The sequence below is a fragment of the Aythya fuligula genome, chromosome Z (genome assembly GCF_009819795.1).
Source record: "Aythya fuligula isolate bAytFul2 chromosome Z, bAytFul2.pri, whole genome shotgun sequence".
NCBI lineage: Eukaryota > Metazoa > Chordata > Aves > Anseriformes > Anatidae > Aythya > Aythya fuligula.
Genome location: NC_045593.1, coordinates 77565187 through 77581991, shown reverse-complemented (window position 1 = coordinate 77581991; position 16805 = coordinate 77565187). Strand labels below are relative to the sequence as shown.

The window sequence follows — 16805 nt, the reverse complement described above, 5'->3', positions numbered from 1 at the left end:
TTGTCAGCTCTCTCAGTGAGCGAAAATTTAGGTAGTGCTGTTTTATAGCAATGTTGCCAGTATTTTGTTTATAGTGTGCTTGTTGTGCCCACACTTTGCATTTTTGCTTTCCATTTCAGATAATCTCTCTAGTGGATTCTTTGTTCCTTGGAATAGAAAGTGAATTTTAAATGATTAAATAGCATTGCCTTTCAAATCTGTTCATAACTGCCTTTACACTTTTGTGCCTTCTTGGTAGAAACCAGTTGTTCAGTTTAACACAACGTCTGCTGTGTGACCAACAAACTGTTATTAAACATTTGTTGTTTTTTCTGTAGCATTGAAGTTTATTTACAACTTACGTTTTGGAGGTAGAAAGAGAAGCTTTGCAGCACTGCCATATGAGATTGAGCTGATACTTTATGCAGCACCATTAGTCACACAGCAGGCAAATCTCATGCCAGTTCTTATAAGGATGATTTTTTTCATTTTTGCTCTCTCTTAAAATCCAGTATTTTTGTAAAGTTCATCTTTCTTTCTTTACAAAATATCCTCTTAAAATGGGGAAAATGTAACTTAGCTACACAAATTTGAGCTTATAACTCAAACTTTTCTATAAATGGATTATCATCCATCTTCATGTGTTGTTTTTAGGATCTTCTCAGAATGCAGTTCTAAAAACAAATTTGATGGATCTTTCACATCTACTTTAAGGTCCTCTTGCTACAGTGCTGTAAAGTTGACCTAGGTGTGCCCAGAATGTGAGGCTCAGCTACCTGGCTGCACAGGCAGTGGACTTGGGAAGCACTTAATGTAGTGATACAGAAATGCTTGTCTCAGCATTTTGTGTTTTATGATTCCACAGCTTTCCAAACTAAAAAAACATGAAGCTGAAAGCTGAGTACTGTTGTAAATGCTTGAATGTGTGAACAGCTACAAAGAATTAGGTTCAGGTTTTTTCAAGCCACAGGTACACCACCTGTTCAAGGTGCTCCCTGCACGTTGTAATGGGCTACTTACACTCAGTCCCTCATACTTGCTGGTGAGCTTCTCATGTGCTTCCTAATGCATTCAAGTCAAAAATAATTGGGTTATCTTAAATATTTAAAAAACAAGTCTTGGCTAATCTGTCTCATTTAGACCACCTGATGTTAGGGAGCCCTTTTATGAACAACTAAACCACCAGAAAAATAGTGGTGGTGGTGACTTTAAGTAAAATCTGCAAGGAACAAATTAGGGCAGAGAGCATAGCTGCAGCTAAAAGAACATGTGTATCAGTAGCCTTAATGAAAGTGCTCTTATTTTAGGATGAAAGAGTACATTTGATTAGAATTAGCAGTAATTAGAGTTAGAAGTACATTTGATTAGGAGTCTTCCAGTCATGCAGGATTCCATAAAGATCTTTAACCCTGGTCTACGCAAATCATTCCAAAACTAAAATAAGGAGGGGAGATACCCAACAGGCCAAATAGGGAGAATGGCTCAGCACTCCAAATCAAGATGGGAAAATTAAATAAAATAGATCTGGAACTACTGTTGTTTTTTTTTTATATATAGTTGGCCTGTGTTCTCTTCCAGATCCAGTAGTGCCAACTGAAGATGTTACTGCACCCAGCTGCCTTGACTACCCACCAGTGACTGCCCTACAGTTCCGAGAGCAGTGGTTCAGGCAAAATTTTCTAGGACAACTTAGGTGTAACAGGAGATTTGAGTTATTCTGGCTGACTTTTGATTGAGCATGCACACCAATCAATCTGCCTGCTGCTCACAAAAGTTCAGGAATGAGTAGTGATTTATGTCCGGCAGCTATGGATAATAGTATCTTCAGATGGCACTGCTGGATCGTAGAATCATAGAATTGCTGCTCTGGAAGAGGACCTCTATTTACAACCTCTGGATGTGTTCTTGCAAACCAGCTTTGTATGGTACACTTTCAGGACTGTCTAACAATGAAGAAAATTTTATATTTTGGGTTTCTGTTGTTAGCAGTGGGACTTCTTCTCCTAGTTCCATTTCAGTTCTAGATAACTAGTTTATCTGTAATCACTATACTCATAAACAGGACCAGATTGATAATTTGAATACCTCTGTAGGATTTCTCCCATGTATTCATGATGTCATGTTTACATGGCTTTGTGAATGGGACCATTACAGAGAATACCCATAAGCCTAGGTCATATAGATTTTGCATTTTATAGTATAGTTGTATAGCATAACAATTAATGTGTATTCATTTTTATTATTGGAAAAAAGACAGCAACAATGAGTTAAGTATTTTTAAGTAAATCATTTGCTTATCCCCTTGCTTTCCAAAGTGCACAACCAACATGTTAAAGTCAATAATATTCAGTTTAGAAAATATGCTATTATCCATTTCTTTGGAATATCAGAAAAAATATAGAAAAAAAAAGTAAGAAAAATTAACACGGAATACAGAATTCATTAAGATTGTGAGCAGAGATAGACTGTTCTGCTTGTATTCATCTGAATTAAAATAATTATAGTTTTTCATGTAAACAGTACAGTTAAATTTTTGTCATAATGTGATCAGACCATAAACTCTGATTTCATAGGCAATGGGCAATCCGTTTGTTGGCAATGCTATGACAGTCATTATCATATTAAGTAATTTTTGTATTAGTCACACTGGACATTAGAATTGACTGATTAGAAGAGAAATGTAATGGTTATGCTGTATGTTATAAAAGTGATGTCATATGGTGTAATTTTAAACAAGCATTTCTTGATACCCTAACAGAGTCTAATAAAAACAATTCTATTTAAATTCCATTACGTAGAAATCTCAGAACCTAAGTCCGGGTTACTGATTTTGAATGAGCTTCCTTGTTATAAAAGTTGAATACGTTTTAAAAGCTGTCCCTCTGGCCATTGACTTGATATCTAGTTGTGTAAATATTTCCTCCTGTAAGGATTTGCATTTTAAGTATTCTTATTGTATTCCTATTGTTTGAGTAGTAAATGTAATTCTTTCTCCTTGGGGATAACAGTATTGTTTTTAAAGTCAACAATGGAAACTCCTGAAAGAATGAATTGCATTGGCCTATCCAGTCAGCAGTTGTATAGGGATATCATTAACCTGCTGTCCTTTCTTTCCCCCTCCTCTTTGGTTTTGTTTTTTTGTTTTGTGGTAGTCTGACCCTTGGTTATCATTGCAGAACTATGGAGGTGCAATGAGACCCCCACTGAATGCTTTAGGTGGCCCGGGGATGCCTGGAATGAACATGTAAGCACAATAATAAAATCTTTTAATATTTAGAAAATCATTGTTTCATTGTGGAAGTAACATTTGGGTTACATAACACAAGGGAGAGCATGCTTTGATAAGTAAAGTGCTTTGATGACTAATAACTGCAACTGAAAAAAAGTGAACCTGCAGCAGCATGCTTCTTCTGCATGCATTTCTAACAGCCTCCTTTGCTGTTCCTTCAAGTCTGCACAATCACTGAGATTTTTTCACAAGTCAAAGTTAAAATTCTGGGAATATTTTGTCAGTACAGTTACTGATATTTCCATGTATGCATTTTTTTACCAGTGACATTATAATCATTTATGGTTTTACTTTACTTTTTGTAAAGAATGGTACAGGTATGGTCCTTCTCTGCAAAATGACGAAACATAATTTTAGCAAAATAACACTACTGTCTAGAGCTTTTTGTAAAACAGAAAAAAAAAAAAAACACAAACATATTTGAATGAAAAAGTGTGGATGATTCTTTCTTTGTTACTGCCTTTATTTCGATTATTATGTTTATTTCCACTCTAAATGTATAGAACAGTACTCCAGATATGAGTGTAAGTTTTCTAGTATTTCTATGTACTCCTGGGGCTGGATTATCATCTAGTATAAAGTGATATCAACCGAGTTCAGTTTAGCTATATTGATTTATTCCAAATGTGCATTTAGTTATTGGATTGCATTATTCCATTTACACAGGTAGACAACACCTCTTTGTAGGCATGTAGAAAATGTTTAGATATAAAATTACTGTATCTAGACTAATATAGTAGTCTAGATTTAAACTATGGATTTTAGTATAGCAACTGACTCAAGATGAGAAATCTTCTTCGCTTGCCATAAATCTTTGCTTGCCTGGAGTTGTTTTTATAATTATTTAAAAAAAAAAAAAAAAAAAAAAAAAAGCTCCTTGTATTATATATATATATAGATTTCTCTCATAAGAGATTCTGAAATTTTAAGGTGCTGCTATAATTACTGTTAGTGTAACACAGACCAGAGGTTATTACCTGGAAATTGAGTATTGAGATAGATAATACCATTAAAAAAAGTCTAATCTGGCATGTCCTTCATTTTTTCTGATTTCTGGACAGACTTTGATTTTTTGAAGCAAATAAAATAAAATCTAAAGTTTGGCATAACTCTATCATGTGCATCATATATCGGACTCCAGACAATTTTAGGAAACTTCCCAAGGGTAGGCATTTCTTCTTTTAAATAAAATTGATGTAGAAAAAAATATTTAGATATTGAAATTCAGTGTGAGTATAATATAAGCACTACACAGATTGTCCCCAAGAGAAGATTTAGTTTTAAGAAAAGAAAATGTAGCTTCCTAAAATAAAATGTTCTGGAATTAAAACTGAGGACAGATAAGATATTTTGAGGATACTTATCCACATAAATGAGAGATGGGAAGAATTTGTTTATTCTTCACATAGAAAGAACAAACAAACATGTTTTCTGACAAAAAGAACTTCTTGTTTGCCATAAAGAAAGGAGATGGTTATGGGTTGAAATAGTAACATTTTCCGTGTGGCAGCATTTAATAAGCAGGTTTCATCTTGTGTTGAGTCAGTAAGCATCCATAGATCATGTTCTTTTAAATCAGTGATGGAGAAGCACATTTTCCTTTGAACTTGTATGTTAAAGGGGATGCCCTGAACTGGAGACCTTTGGTTAGGGAATTCATGAGCTTTGATAGAGTGTTTGGTCTTCTGAGAAGAACACCAGGTAGAACAGCAGTTAGGAAGCCATACCCGTAGCAGTCTCCTTGTCTTATCAGGCATGTGCTGCACTTCTGTACATTTTTTACAAACCTCGTCTTTCCTCCAGCTCAGCTGGAGTACACTTGCTTGATTTTGAAAAGACTTCCTGCTGCCCCTTGGTATATTACAGTGCATGCTGGAGGCATAAGGGAGTCCAAAGTGCTCATCCTGCAGTATTATGCTATAGCATATGCTGACCCCTGCTACATGCTGAAACGCAGACCTTTGGAGTTAGAATATTGCCTTGCTCACATGAATGTTTTATATATATATATATATTATATTTTTTTTCTAATGAAACCAAACATTACTTTTTCTTGTATCAAATGGAGGGACATACACTGATCCAAAGGAGAACAAAGGCATCGATGTGGTGTGGGCTTCCTTTAATTTTATTTCTAGACATCACGTTCATTCCTTATTGTAAAGTTTCTGCTGTCAGGTTTGTTGTTACCCTGAAGCCATAGTAAGGACTCATCTTCAGGCCTGTTCTGCATACAGGATCAAGGCAGAGCACACCTGCAAATGACCTGTGGGCAGTAGCAACAGATGCACCTTTGTGCATTCAACTCATTCTCTGTATTACCCCTTACAATTCACCTAATGCACAGCTCTGAGAAAGCTGTACATCATTTAGTGTACTTACATTTCTAGGAAAAGAAGATAACTATACATAAAACTATTGCCTTATGTTAACTTATGTTTGTCTTCACATAGCCATATATCATACATTAAGGTTTTGCACTGTTGTGTTCGATGTTTTTGGCTTTCTGGCAATGTTAAAATATAAAAGCATGTACTCTACAAAAAGCAGATGCCATTTCAAAATCCAGCTTTTTCTCCTGGGAAAGCTTCAAAGGAAGCTGTTCTGGCTAAGAGCAGAATATCAGCCAAATGCAATTTTACATTTTTCTGGATGAGAAAATGTTCTTTATTGTGAAAAATGGTAGCAGCTAGCCTTAGAGCTCATAGACAGTATTTCACTTCATGAACATATACTTCACAAATGTAGTATTTTTAAATAATTCCTTGCTCCATCATAGGTAGTGCATATCAGATTACTGCTTTAAACAGTAGATACATATCCTGTATCTTTTAAAAAATAACCTTATTTTACCTACAAGGTTTTAAGCTGAAACTTCGTGTAGCCATTTTTAGTAAGATATTATTTCTTCATGGAAACCTGCTCTTTAGAAACAAGATGGCAAATTTCAGGGAGCACTGTTGCATTTTTCTGGCACTTTTTAATGGCCTGTGTGACCTGCAGTGCTGTATCAGGCACTAAGAATATCTCATTCATGCCTGAAAGGGAAAAAAATGTGATTTTATTTTTTAACTGCAGCTCACAAACTTGTATCTAGAGGTTTAATTTCTGATGGGATGTATTTGCCAATTAGGAAACTGAAATGCTGGACTTAATTTCTCCATGTGCTGTGGTCAGGGGTACAGGACTAACCTCAACTGCAGTTTCAGTTAGTCATAGTGGTAGATATTGTGTAAATTACTCATATTTTGGAAGCAGAGCAATCATAATAATCTTTTATGAGCCTATTGATACTTCCAAAATAAACATTTTTATAAAAGAAAAAAAAAAATAGCTTGCATTGAATTGGAAAAAAAAATGCAGGTAGCTTTTTTATGTGTTTTATAAGCTAACAACATTATGCTCTATATAAACCATATGGCTTTCAAGCAGAATCTGCTACAGAGTTTTCTGAGTCTATACTTAGAGCTGTCCATGACTTCCAGTAAATCTGCAAATTCTAACAGCTTTTTAGATGAAAGGTGAGTTTCCTCACTGGAAGCAGCAGTAGTACAGCCTGCAGGATAACTCAGACATTACATGCGTTTAGCTTTACACAAAACTTGCATGCTCACCAGAGGTACCATGATGTTGAGAAGAATTTGTTTCCCAGTCTTCTCATAAAACCCTCCTAAATTTCCATGTTGCTGTGGCTAACCCAGTCGTGTATCTGAGTCAGCTTTTTAACTTCTCCATGCTTCACAGTAATCTGCAGTGTAGTCATGGCCATTTTCCATATGATGTTTTTCAGTAGATATCTTTGTGTCATTTAATGTCACACAAACAATTGCCGGGTTTTGTGGTGAAAACCAACTTCCAGTGTTGTTGCAAATACTGCTGGTTTCTCAGAAAAAGAGGTTCCAGCAAACCACATACGGGATGAGACAGAAAAGAAGAAAAGGATCACCTAATATTTCCCGTGTTATTATTAGCAGAGTATTGCGTCTGCAAAATCCACTTGTATTAGGCACTGCTTGCATGATGCCATGAGTCCCTTTCCTGGCTAGAGTAAGGCAGCCACTGGCCATTGCTAAAAGCCCTCATGCAGGTATCTTCCAGCAAACACACTGCATGAAGCAACCCATGGATGACTGCTAGGGTGATGGATTTTTAACCTTCATGGAAGGACCACTGAAGCTGAGAAAAATGCACTCAGAAATGTCTTCCTTTTCTAGTGGGGAAGTGTTTCAGCAAAAAGACCCTCTCCTACAATTCTGTTTTCCAACCTCCCATAAATGTGAGCTTCATAAGATGGAATGATTCACTTGATTTATTTCAGTTCATTGTTTGAGATAATTTCTTCGTAATAGTTTCGCCAACAATGCAATAAAAAAATGAGAGATTCAATATTAAATCCCTCAAGCAACAATATGTACTTATTGTTTTTACTTTTGCAAAACTTTAAAATAGAATACTTCCTGAACTCATTAATAAAATCTACTTTTATCTCTGTATTTAAATCACTCTTCCAAATCTGGTAAGCTATTGCGGCTAATGTCCCTTTTCTAAAGCTAATGAGGCCAAAATGCCTTTTTTAATGCAATGGCTTTGTCATCTCCTCAGCCTTTCAGTTGTCAGGGCTCTCAAAACACGAATTTGTCTTATTTATAAATAACTAGAAGTTTGTAATGCTACCAGGGATAATTATGGTTATTCACTTGTTATGACTGTAAAACATGGAGATTTTGCTTCCCATATGGTTTAGTTCCCTCAAGACTGCCTAGTACCCTCAAGTACACCAAACTATATTTCTGATTTCAGCTAAGAATGAGAAACTCAAAAGAATAGCCCGAGTTGTGAGAAAGAAAAAAAGGTGCTCTGTCTGGAGAGTTTTTTCTCTTTCCTTTCCCCATTCTGTTTTGCTCTTAGCATCCGTCTGATGTTTAGTCTGAGCAAGCTTTATCAAAGACTTCCTTGGCTTGTTGCACTCTTGTCCCTCCTGCTAGGAAACTGCTACTTAATCATAAATACACTGTTTGAGCCAAGCGTAACAAGAATGTCTGAGAAGTCTGAAATTTCCATTTTGCCTGGTTTCTGATAAATTTCATGTTTCTGGGACTTCTCTGGAGCTAACATATCCTTCATCGAGTAGGAATCTATTTTTAGATACCTATCTAGATGTGTTTAAAATGTAGGCTTAAAGTGTCATGCTTTCATTTTTTTTATAAATACATATATTAAATATATGTATGTATATACCCAATTGCTGTGCTTCTCAGACACATATTAGAGCAACACATTTTTTGTAGCTTGTTATTCTAAAGAATAGTTGTTACCAAAATGTTTGTAAGGAAAGCACTCTTTCCACAAATGAAACCTTGCTATACGTGCAGTATTCTAGACCCATACTCAATACGTGCATGTGTCCACAATTCTTCAGGAAGGTACTTCATTATTTAAGCAAGAATACAGTTTCATGACTCAAATTAAACCAATATTTTTGTAAATTTCTGCTTTGATCTGTACTGTAATGAGATTTTTATGGAATGTGTTATACTTCCCTCAAACGTTATAAAAATTTTAATAAAGTTGAAAGAAAAACACTCTCCCTGAGAAACTTAAAGAATTTTGCAACAGGTATTTCACTCTTTTCACGACTTTTGTAGCACACTAAAATGTTGTAAACAGAGTTAAATTCTTCCCAAACACTAGAAAAGCATTTCAAGAGACACAAATTTGCAATGTTTTTCCAATCATTCCATTGAGGATGTAAAAGGGGGGGGGGCACATCTGATGCTCCCTAAATTTGCAGGTGCCTGGAACCAGTGCAGAGCTTGGCTACCTCCAGGCTGGCCACTGGCAGGGTAGCTGCTGGTGGTGGTGTCCTGAAAAGCTCACACGTACACAGAATGAGTTAGGACACGAGCTGTCTAACATGTAAATGGCAGTGCTGTAGTCATAAATAAATCAGGTCATATACTGATGAAGCGAAGAAAGTAGTGCAACAACGGGAACTTTTCTGTAGCACTGTAGCTTGGTGCAGTTATCGTTGATGATCACTCTTTAATGTCATCTGAAGAAAGCCATCTCTTAACTTACTCTGGAAACAGACTGCTTTGAAACGTTTGCTTCCTTAGAACAGGTCAGAAGCCTGGGGATTGTTCTGTGTCTCATCGTTCGTCTTCTCTTACAGGGGCCCTGGCGGTGGTAGACCTTGGCCAAACCCAACCAATGCCAATTCTGTAAGTAAATATTTAAACATACTAAAATCATCTTATATGCAGAGAATTATTTCTCATCAACATACCAGGAAAAAAAAAATCAATTCAACAAATAAAAATAATGCATGGGTTTGTTTGTTTGTTTGTTTGTTTGTTTTTTACTTCCACTAATCCTAAGGCAGAATAGGAACAGTGAAGTGGGGAGCATGTCTTAACAGAGAACTCACTGACCTGAAAACATCCAGCTCTATTCATAATCATGCAGCCACACTGTGTCTCCACATAAGTTACAGACCTTCCCTAACACAAAGGCTACCTTGGGGGATATTTAAAATACCTTCTATACTTTCTAGCTTCCTTTAGTGCAAGTAGGAAGAGTTAGGACAAAACTGTCTGTCTTGCAAGCTCTACAGAAATGACAACGTGGGAAGATCAGCTTAATGTGTTCTCACATATTTCATATAATAAAAGCACACTTGATCCTGGTAACTAGGGAAGGTGGAATTGTAGACATAACCATTTTAATATGCTTTTTGTAACAAGAAGTGCACGTTATTGAAATTTATTGGAACAAATAAAAAATGAGGTAGTCTAATAGCAGCTTGAAGGGAGGTATCCCATGTGAAAAACAGTACCTGGTATTTCTTCAGAAAATACAAAGGTAAAGCTTCAATTTTCATTCATTGGTCATATATCATTAGTGTAAAAATGTCTCCCTTTTTAGCACTTGCAGCAGGATAAGGTAGGTCTGATTTAACAGACTAGACTGGTTCTTTCTGTTCCTTATTTTGAATTTTTAATTATACTGGATGACAACTGGATGACAAAAAAAGAGCTGAAACTCTTTCTCAGTTTTCTTTTGTGTGTACTGAAATAAGATGGTTGTTAGGATATTTTTCAACTGACAGTTGAAATATTCTCACTTTACAAAATTATTGAGAAGTCTAGTAATAGATACATGTGAAAATGAATTGGCTGATCAGTTATCTACAAACATGTAAGATGCTTATTCTGCAAAATAATTTTGCATTTGGTTAAATTCAGTTACTTCTTACCCTATCCTTCTATAATAGCTGTGCTCTGTGTTTCTGTAGAGAGAATCACTGAAAAGACTGTTGCATAAAGAATAAAACTGGGTTATTCGTAGGTAATTCAATTTCTCCCTATGTCCTTTGTAACAAATATGATAATTGAATTTGACATGAAATTAGAACACTGTTCTTTAAGTTAAAAAAAAATAAAATAAAAGAAGGAAAGAAAAGAAAAAAAGAAAGAGTAATGCAAAGAAATAAAATCAGTATCGTCTACGGTGAAAGAAACAAGAGTTGCTTTCCTTTTATGGTCCAGACACTAGTCAAGATTAAGTGCATATGACAACATACAAATTCAGTCCATGTACAGGATGATATTACAGTTCCATTGACTTACATGCAAGTCTGTGCTCCTTAAGTTTCCACCTTATAAAGCATATTACATTAATAATCTTACAGCTTAGCCTTTCACTCTAGCTTGCAGATCTTTACAGAGCTTATTCTGCCTCCCACAATAATAATAAAATTTTGTAATAGATGCAAGGAATGAAAATGGTACTGGAATTTGTAATTTGGTATCTTAAGAGTGATGTTTGTTGCTCAAAATGCATGCCTCACTAATTACAGAAGAATAGGAACAGATACCAGACCTCAGCCTGCATACATTTTAATGTATGAATTATGTTGTTCATATTGACTTAATTAGAGTGGCAACCACAGCACAGTATTCTTAAGGAGAAATATTTTTAAGTATTTGATTTTAAATTCAGTTTATGTCTAAATTGCAAATTTTAGACTTGAGCATACTTATAATGACAAGTTGTTGAAAAGAAAAAGGGAGAAAAGGGGTTTGTATTTGACGACAATAGTATGTTTTCATCATCTTTAACAATATATTTGAAATAAATTAAACAAATACACAATAAGCTACATCTGTACATAAATGTAGGTTTGGACTCCATCACACTGCAAAAGAAATTACTGTTTTGTTTCTGTTGATGTTTCAGATACCTTATTCTTCAGCATCTCCTGGGAACTATGTAGTAAGTACACTTGTATGTGTTTGCTTATTAGAATAGATGTTACATTTTATTTAGGCAAAGAGAGGGTAGTCCAGATGTTAAGAAGAACCCTTGTGTATTGGTTGAGAACTGAACAGCTGATCTGCACTTAGTATTTTGTCTACCATCTATGGTGCATATGTTGATGTTTATTACTAGAATCATTATCAGTCTGGTCAAAATTGCCCCGAGTGCTGTTTTATTTCAACATATGTTTATAATAACCAATACAATACATTGTCTTGAATAATAAAGAATGAACAAACAAACAAAAAAACCAACAGCTTTCTTGGAAACACGGTATTGTGTATGCATTTCTGTACTTCTCCAGGAAAAATTCATTTGAAGAATTAGAACAAGCTTTTGTCTCCCCAAGGATATATAAATGGGTCCTAATAGCTAACATTTTAGGTACATTTTTTTTCTTATAATTACCTTCTGGAGACTTTAATTTTTTTTTCTCTATGGTCTGTTATGTCTTTATTTCACAGACATTGTCTTATTTTATTACGGATTAGTTGTTCACTTTTTCCTAGTCTATACTTGAGAATGAAATAGTTAAAACTTTGTAAGTGTCCAGCATCGGTCAGTCATTCAAAAGACAAAAAAATGCCTATTATCTAACCGGAATTCCATAAAAACATTTTACATAATAACAAAATAGTCTTTGTTGGAGTATGTACTGCTGTTTTCTGTCCATTTCTCAAGAGATTAGCTTTGTTTATGCTTTTTATTTAGGCTTTTATTGTTGTTGTTGTACTTGGAATATTTGTAGTTCTAATGTACTCCTGTCATAGTGCTTCATATATTTTTGCCACGTTCAGTACTGAAGTCAGAGTGTAAGGGGCAGAGAATGTTATCTCCCTTCTGAAGCCATTTGTCATATGTCATTCTTGTTTGCAAGTCCATTGGATTCCAATTTCTGTTGGCCAGTAAGGCTTCCGTAGACTTCTCTTGTGATTTTTCATGTTTTATCATCTGGAAGTTAGACAACTGCTGTGTATTGGCTTAAGTCAACATAAAATGTGAAGCTATTTTGGAAGATGGAAATAGCAAGTCTTTCACCATGAGGACAATATAGAAGCGTATTTTTTTTAAATCTGTTTGTGTAGTTAAAGGTTTCTCTTAATTTCTTCATGGGAAAGATGATTCTGCATAGCAAATGCTGAAGGATGAGTTCAAGGATGAGCTTGTTTTGTTTAGATAAAAGATATTTCTTTAGTTTTTTATTTAAACAAACTGCTAAAAAGGTTAAGTTCCTGTTAAGTGTCCATAATTCTAGGGTTCATTTGCCACATCTGTAGTGGGGATGATCTAAATCTGCTGATCTCCAAACAGGTTCTTCTAAAAGATCTTCAGAAAGTTCTCTCTGTTGGGAAGAATGTTTTTGCTAGTTTTGCCCTAGGTATTAGTGATCAGTTACTGTTGCAGATTTTTAATATGGGACATTGGACTTCTAGTTTATTCTAGTTTTGGAAAGGTATGAAGTCCTGAAAAATTAGAAAAGGACTTACTATAGAAATTAATTTTAAAGAAGCAAAACTAAGTAAAATGCATGATGTACAATAGGACTCTGTTAGTGTACTCACGTCAAGCCGAAGGCTAGCTGGGATAAATTACTTTGACACAAAAGGACATCGCCACATTTCAATGCATAGAGAGAAGGGGAGGAATAAGAGTAACAAGTTCATTTTGCTTCATTCACTAACAATGATGAGACCGAAGCTGGAATGTGCAACTGTCGTGGTTCCGCTCGAGTGGGCAGCCGAGCTCCACCACAGCCGCTCTCTCACTCCCCCTCCTCAAAGAGGAATGGGGAGAAAATATGTGAAAAGGGCTCAAGGATTGAGATAAGGACGAGAAAATCACGCAGTAATTATTGTAACGGGCAAAACAGACTCGGCATAAGGAGATAGTAAGATTTATTGCCTATTACTAACAAGCGAGAGAAGTGAGAAAACAAAGGAAAAAGCAAACCAAAAGCACCTTCCCCCCCATCCACACTCTTCCACCTCCTCCCCCCGAGCGGCGCAGGGGAACGGGGGAATGGGGGTTATGGTCAGTCTACAGCGCTTCTTCTCTGCTGCTCCTTCTCGGTCACTCTCATCCCCTGTGCTGTGGGGTCCCACCCACGGGATGCAGTCCTTGATGAACTGATCCGGCGTGGGCTTCCCACAGGCAGCAGCTCTTCCAGAACTGCTCCAGATATGGGTCCGTACCACGGGGTCCATCCCTCAGGAGAAAACTGCTCCAACCTGGCTCCCCCACAGGCAGCAGCTCCTGCCAGGTCACCTGCTCCTGCGTGGTCTCCTCTCCACGGGCTACAGGTCCGGCCCGGAATCTGCTCCGGCAGGGGTCTTCCACAGGCGGCAGCCTCCGTCGGTGCAGGGCCACCTGCTCCACCGTGGTCTCCTCCACGGGCTGCAGCGTGGAACCCTGCTCCACTGTGGTACTCCATGGGCTGCAGGGGGACATCCTGCTCCACCATGGTCCTCACCACAGGCCGCAGGGACTTCTGCTCTGGTGCCTGGAGCACCTCTCCCCCTCCCTCATACACTGACCTTGGCACCTGAAAGGCTGTTCCTCACTCCCTTGACTCTCCCGGCTGCTGTGTGGCACAGCGTTTTTTCCCCTGTCTTAAATATGCTCTCACAGAGGCGCAAAACAACATCGCTTATTGGCTCAGACCTGGAAAACAATGGGGCCCTTCCCAAACATGGGGCAGCTTCTAGATCTTTCTCACAGAAACCACCCCTATAGCCCCCTGCTACCAAAACCTTGCCACGTAAACCCACTACAGCAACACTGAATGCATTGAAACATCTAATATGCAACATTGAAGGAAAATTAAAATATATGCAAAAATGCAAGAGAGAGACACAAAAAAGTTTGAAGTACTGGAAAAAATCCTGAGCCTCTGAGCAGATGTGCTTTGCGGACTCCAGCGGTTCCAATGGGAAAGAATTTCCCATTGAAATCAAAGAAAATCAATGCCTGATTCCTTGTCCCCACTCTTCTGAAGTTTGCTACTCCTTCAGATCTGCCACTGAAGTTCCTTGGATGAGTAACCCTCTTCATTCAAAACGATGCAAGTTGATGTAAGCATTTAAAAAAAAAAGGTCTTTGCAAAATCGGTGTGGTTGGCCCAGAACAGGTTAAGGGGCACTCACTCACCTGTAGAGCTCCAAGCAGAGCTGAGGCTGCCTCTCACAGAAGGCAGTGTTGGAGCAGTTGAGGTGGGCCAAGTCCTTTACCAGCATGAGTGCTTGGACTGTGCATGTCTTGTCTCACACTGAGAGAAGTGGCCTTGCTTCAGGGAGGCTCTCTGAGCTTTAGAAAACGGAACACATGAAGACAACCAGATAAGCAAGACCAGGGGGAAGGAACTTTCAAGAGCAAGACCCAGCATCTAGGGGCTGGTATGGGCTGGAGAGCTCTTAAAGCATCTTTTTAGCAAAAGGGTTCATGTTGTGGAGCTACATGCTTTGGACATTTATTCTGGTTATTTTATCAGACAGCTTTTTGAGAAATAATTTCATTATATACAAATACATTCACAGGGAGGAAATACTTGGTACAAGTAGGCTTTCTAAAATGGAAAGATATACAAACAATTAGAGTAAACACGAATTTTAAATTAGATGCTAATAGTAATAGTGAAGAAAAGTAAGTTTTCTAATAAATGACCAGTTAGTGGTTTCTACATTTCTATATATCATGCTGAAAAATACATATAAACCTAAAAAAATCAAGTTAGGGAGCTTAGTGCACAAGTACATGGATGAAGAGTCACAGACTGTGCTAGCCAGATAGTCAGATAATTGATCTAAAGGTCCCTTCAAATTCAGCATCTGTAGCTCTACAAAAGAAACAGGGGATTTTTTTTTCTGATGGCTGAATAAACCTTCCAGACATTTTTGGCAAGCCCAGTTCTAACACTGCTGTTACTGATTCAATTGTAATTTGGAGGGAAAAAGCTTTGTAACTGCTGGAAGTATGAAGTTTTGTTGTGATTATGCCTTGATTTTTGTAAGTTGATCTGTGTATTTCATGGTGGAGCAAGCTTTTATTCTAGCACGCTTTATAAAAAATACTCAGTGACCTTTCTTAGTTCACAAAAAATGGGAGAGCACAAGATAAAGAACTAGTAAGTGGTGTTGTTACATGTAAGGGCAGAGAGGTGTACATATGTTGACTGACTGCAAGAATGTGCTGCTGCTTCTGGGTGAAATATTTCTGTTTCATTTACAATTAACTGTGAGTTAATCGCTTACTGGCAAACAGAGATGCTTGCCTTTGAAGTGTTAAGTATTTTGCTTGAACGAATCTGGGGAGGAGTGGTATCAGTCAGAGGGCTGCTACATTACAGACTTTGATTTTCTGAAGATAGTGTATGTGAGTGTATTATTGCTACATGTTTTGTAAGAAATGTTATTTTTAGTAAATCACTATTTACAGTAAACAGCATCTTTTGTTTTAAATCCAAAACTTGTCTGGATTCTTCCAAGATATCTTAGTGAATTATAGCAAATACCAGTAAAGTCCTTGTAAGCAGACTGAAACAACCAAACCTTTATCTTCGGTGCTGCTGAAAGAAAAAAATCTGCTACTGTTTGGAGCAGTATGCCTGATATCTAAAATACAACAAAAGGGATAAAATATAATAACAGTCATGTAGCAATGGAGATAATCACCTGTTGTTACCAATCTGTGTATTTTTTATTATGGAAAGGAGGGGGAGTTTGTATTTATTGACTTACTGATGTTTTTTGGCCTAGATATTTTTATCAACCTGGTAGCTTTTCATGTTACTTAAAAGTATTAGTGGATCTGCAAACACAGAAAGCAAGAACTTATGATTCTGTTCTTACTAAACTAATTGTTTGCTCTGATGTTCAGAGTAAAAATACTGGAGACGTTTTTAAAGAACCTTAATAAGCTTGTTTAACAACCAGAGCCATCTGTGTACAGTGTTTATGCATAAACAGATTTGCAACACAGAAATGCCTGAAACTAGGAAAATAATACTCCTTTGTGTTTTTTTGTTTTGTTTTTTATTTTAATCTGTGATTTAGCAGTCTAGGCAAGTCATATGACTGTACCCAAATTTATACAGTCAGCATTATATTGACTTCTTTTTTTTAATCCATTTGTCATTAATTTGAGAAGGAATTGTGTATATGGATGTTATTTCTAAAAATGCAGAATATTATACAAGCTGAATTAAATTGTCTGGGATATGGAG

The 16805-nt window shown here is 36.8% G+C and overlaps 1 protein-coding gene across 4 annotated transcripts in view; it reads left to right on the top strand.

Moving 5' to 3' along the window:
* SSBP2 (single stranded DNA binding protein 2) overlaps positions 1-16805 on the top strand; it is a 176725-nt gene that overhangs the window by 142637 nt on the left and 17283 nt on the right. For 2 of the 4 annotated variants that reach the window (XM_032205957.1, XM_032205955.1), the window contains 3 exons: positions 3156-3223; positions 9441-9489; positions 11507-11542. In XM_032205957.1, the coding sequence (XP_032061848.1) occupies positions 3156-3223; positions 9441-9489; positions 11507-11542 (153 nt within the window). Of the gene's footprint in view, positions 1-3131; positions 3224-9440; positions 9490-11506; positions 11543-16805 lie in introns of all 4 variants that reach the window. The other 2 variants (XM_032205956.1, XM_032205954.1) reach the window with 1 other exon arrangement.